This window comes from Nelumbo lutea, chromosome 1, assembly GCF_056320005.1.
Source record: "Nelumbo lutea isolate HS-2025 chromosome 1, American lotus-T2T, whole genome shotgun sequence".
NCBI lineage: Eukaryota > Viridiplantae > Streptophyta > Magnoliopsida > Proteales > Nelumbonaceae > Nelumbo > Nelumbo lutea.
This window is the reverse complement of record NC_142684.1, coordinates 93668159-93672747: the sequence shown is the minus strand read 5'-3', so window position 1 is coordinate 93672747 and position 4589 is coordinate 93668159. Positions and strand designations below refer to the sequence as shown.

The window sequence follows — 4589 nt, the reverse complement described above, 5'->3', positions numbered from 1 at the left end:
GTCAGCATGGCCCATATATATTATTTATATATATAATATATAATATATATTATATAAATTATAATTATATAATAATATATAGTATATAATATATTAATAAAATAAACAATTATTTTCAATTTTATTATACTAATTTATTTAATTATTATATATATAAGAAATTGTATACATCAAAATTCATATAAAATTAAAATTTGAAGTTTCTTTTTTCAAATTTTTTTAAATAAATATGAAAAAAATAGCTTTGGCCTGGTCCATGGCCCAGTCTAGGCCCGTACAAGCTTGGGTCGTGGGCCATGCTGGACTGGCCCCCCAAGTTATCCCAGGGGGGGTGGCACGGCCCAAGACGGCCCACAGGCTAGCATGGCATGGCCCGCACTTTGCGCGGGCTACTTGTTTTATGCCTCTACCTCAATGTATCTGACATTAAGATAAAACCATTTTTTACTTTATATAAAACTTATTAAACCGTGTAGTTAAATTTATAATTTTCAAACAAAATGTTCAAGAAAAACCATTCCCATAGTAGCCTATATTATATACTATTTCTTATTATTATAATTTACTTTCTTTTTGTTAAATTGATACTTTTTTTCCATTTTTATGTGTTTAATAAATAAGTAAAATATTTTTTTCATGTCTAACATAATAGTCAAGGAATATGGAGGTTGGTCCTCACTCTCTTGTATGGAAAAAAGGTTGGAGAGAGTCCAATGAATTCCAATTCCCAATAGGTGCTTTATTTTTAATTATTTTGATAAAAATAATAAAATAATAAATAATTTTTGTTTAATGAAGTAAAAAGATTTGGATAAAAAAAGTAATAATTGAGACAGGTGTCATACAACTAATAGGTGCTTTAAATTTGAGTGGGCACCGTAGGATAGAAATTGTCATGTAAAAGGTTGCAAGTAAAAGCGACAATCGTAGCAAACACGACATCGGGGAGATGTTTCCAATACACGGCTTGAATGTGCCACGGTCATACAACGGAGCAACATACTTTGCCCTCTGGGCAGGAATTCCCGCCCCAAGGTAACCTTGGTCACACCGTGGACGGCTCCTTTTCGCTTCGCTTCTGCTCGGAAACTTCGTACGATAGGGAAAAAAATGCGTTTACGACTTTGCAGTCAAGCTGAAAGCAACCAACAGAAACAATTAACATGAGCTTTTGAACGATGATCTGGTTTAATTATATGTAGAGCCATGGACGTTTACTTGGCTCATTTTTTTCTCTACTTTGATTAAATTTTTTTTTCTCAACATCTCTGCATGAAAATGTCTTCCAATTCCAACTCCTTTACACTAGCTTCTGATGGGAACGGCAATTACTGGTTCGCATACCCACCGCCGGACCTCTCCCAGTCGATAGAAGACCAGTTCCAGAGAACATTTTCATGGGTGGTAGCAGCTTCTATTAGTAAGCTATCCGATTTAATTCGAAGCTTAATTCCAAATCCATCTTTTCGTTCAAAACTTAGCGTTTATTTCCCAATCCAACAGCCGGGACATATAACAACCTCAATAGTTTTATTTGAATTGCAGTTTCTGTAGTGGTTGGTTCAGCGGCAATTGTTGCGATAGTGTTCGCAATTGTCAATTGCTTGAAAAAAGTTGGAAGCGCAATACCAACATATGCCCGGGTGGCAACCAGAGAAAGTTCTGTAGCTTCATCACCGTCTGCTAGCAAAGTATTCCCGGATACAGGCACCGATACCATCCAAGTGACTGTACCACCAGCTTTCCCTGCGATTACAAATTCGCAGATGAGGATAGTGACTATCGAAAAGTTTCTGAGTGATATTGCCAGGGAGAGACCTATCCGGTTTTCTCCTGAGCAAGTGGCAGGATTCACCAACAACTACTCCACGGTATTGGGTTCTGGTGGTTTTGGAGTAGTCTACAGAGGAGAATTTCCAAATGGAGTGAAAGTGGCTGTAAAAGTGCTCAACAGAATTTCTGACAAGAGAGTGGAAGAGCAGTTCATGGCTGAAGTAAGCACAATTGGAAGAACAAACCATGTTAATCTGGTTAGATTGTATGGGTTCTGCTTCGACGACACCCTGAGAGCTTTAATCTATGAATATTTGGAGAATGGGTCCCTCGACATGTTCTTGTTTGGCGGGGCGCATACAGTCGAATGGGAGAAGCTGCAAGAGATTGCAATTGGGACGGCCAAGGGAATTGCGTATTTGCATGAAGAGTGCCAGCAAAGGATAATTCACTATGATATAAAGCCTGGGAATATCCTTCTTGATCCAGACTTAACTCCCAAGGTTGCAGATTTCGGATTGGCCAAGCTTTGTAACAGAGATAAGACCCATGTAACCATGACTGGGTTGAGGGGAACACCAGGGTATGCTGCTCCAGAGCTGTGGAAGCCATACCCAGTGACCCATAAGTGTGATGTTTATAGCTTTGGAATGCTTCTATTTGAGATCATGGGTAGAAGGAGAAACCATGACCCTGATCTAAGCGAGACTCGGCAATGGCTCCCAAGATGGACTTGGGAAATGTTTAACAAAGGAGAGTTGGCAGACCTGATGGCAATTTGTGAGATTGCAGAGGAAGACAGAGTCAAGGCAGAGAGGATGTCTATGGTGGCACTGTGGTGTGTTCAGAGCTCCCCTGAAGCCAGGCCTCTTATGAGCACTGTGGTGAAGATGTTGGAGGGAGGAATCGAAATTGTCCCACCACCAAATCCATTTCAATTTCTGGAGTCATCATCTCCAGATTTAGCAGCTTTTGGGGAATCTACCACAGGTTCAGACTCCTCATCAACAGTACAATCCTCTGAACCATGTTATTCCACTGCACGGAAGACAACTTTTGAGATAGAGATTGCTAATAGTTCATAGAAGCAAAGGAAATGGATTGGTTAATGTTTAAGATCATGTGTTTATGATGCAATTTCTTAATATTCAATTTAATTGCTGATCATCTGTCTGTTTCTTTCTGTATATAGAATGTAATATAATTATTTTGTTGTTTAATCATAATATTGTATATCTTATATCTGTTATAATCAAATATATGAAGCAGTTGAAGCTATTGGACATCAATAAAACAATCTAATTGAACCAACTATGCTAATAAACATACACTAGTTTCATGGGTAGATCGGGATTCAACCTGTTTCTAAATGGATATGATTATCTATTCCAGATCTTCTTCGGTTTCTCTCTATGATCACCAACTCATGCCATATCGCCTTGAGTGGTGGATGAACTTAGCTTGTCCAATCCACTAACATAGTCACCTCTCTATAGATTAAAAGTTTCAACATAGGCAACACTACAGGAAGCGGAGTAAAAAACGCAACTTCTACATTCTCAAGCAGCAGATGGAAACGGTAGAGATGATGCATATCTATCCCTTTATCAAGAGCTTTATTGCATCATCACATTTCTTGTAGATGGAGCAAAACCATGGTATTAGGTACATGGATTTGGTATTAGAGTAAATGGGTTTGACTTCATTTCGGGTTGTGGACTTCACGCCTGTCATGTGTCATGGATGATGTTCAGTGTCTTCCAAGCATTCAAGGGTGTTTTAAATTTTATATAAACATTAACTATTCAATGTAGTTTTCAAGCGTTTTTGTATATTCTTTTGTCACCCCAGACCCCACAGACAAATCTGGCTTGGGGCAATTCAAAATTTAACAAATTCTCAGTCCAACTTGACCAAAGTTGCAAAGCTAGCCCACCTTGTTCGACTTCCCCTACACCACACTGACTTTCTATACTCAAGGGATATGGCCAAATCAGGTCAGGTCCGGATTGAGCTCAGCCCATACCCATACCAAATGTGACCCATTGACATTCCAGTCCAATCTATTACTTAACCACCCTTCTTAGGATATTTCTTGTTTCTATTTGGCCTGGTGCCAGATTTAAGACCCAGACTGGACGATTGAATTTGCTAGTGAACCGATAAACTATAAGGGTCTTGGATGTTTGATGGGTTTCAGGGTCTGAACTATGAACAATCTAAGCAGCCGGTTGAGCAGTAAAATCATGAACCTATCAGCTTTTTGAGGAATCTGCAGAGCCTCCTGCTTGGCTGTGCGTCTGTGCCATCTTCATCTCACACAAGGTTCAAAGTATCATAAATGATAAGTGTATCAGAAAGATAATTTTAAAAGATATACGGGAATACGTTTTGGATACGTATATGTACCGGAGAAAAACTAAGATACACATAGATACGTTTGAAAATACTATAAATACTTTAATAAATTATAAAAAATACATCAACAATACTAAATATAAGACCTCAATGAGGTGCATATATATTAAGTTAATATATTTTAATGGTTTTATAAAGAAATATATTGTAGTTAACCATAATTTCATTAAAAATCCTATGCTTAACTATAATTTATAAATTATAATTCTTAAGTAGTAATGTTTAATGGATGGGAAAAACCCAACTCTCCTATCCAATCATAAAACATGCATTAATACAACTTCTATGTGAAAAAACAATTAATAATTATTTATTATATAAATAACTATTATTTATTATTCATTTCCAAAAATCATAAAAAATAAATACATTATATAATATATTCAAAAGATAGTTAT

The 4589-nt window shown here is 37.0% G+C and overlaps 1 protein-coding gene across 1 annotated transcript; it reads left to right on the top strand.

The window, feature by feature from the left end:
- Positions 1–978: 978 nt before the first annotated feature.
- Positions 979–3067, top strand: LOC148876187 (rust resistance kinase Lr10-like). Its single transcript, XM_088965269.1, has 2 exons — positions 979–1420; positions 1546–3067. The coding sequence occupies exons 1-2, from the start codon at positions 1273–1275 to the stop codon at positions 2856–2858; spliced, it is 1461 nt and encodes a 486-aa protein (XP_088821395.1). The 5' UTR covers positions 979–1272; the 3' UTR covers positions 2859–3067.
- The last annotated feature ends 1522 nt before the right edge of the window (positions 3068–4589 follow it).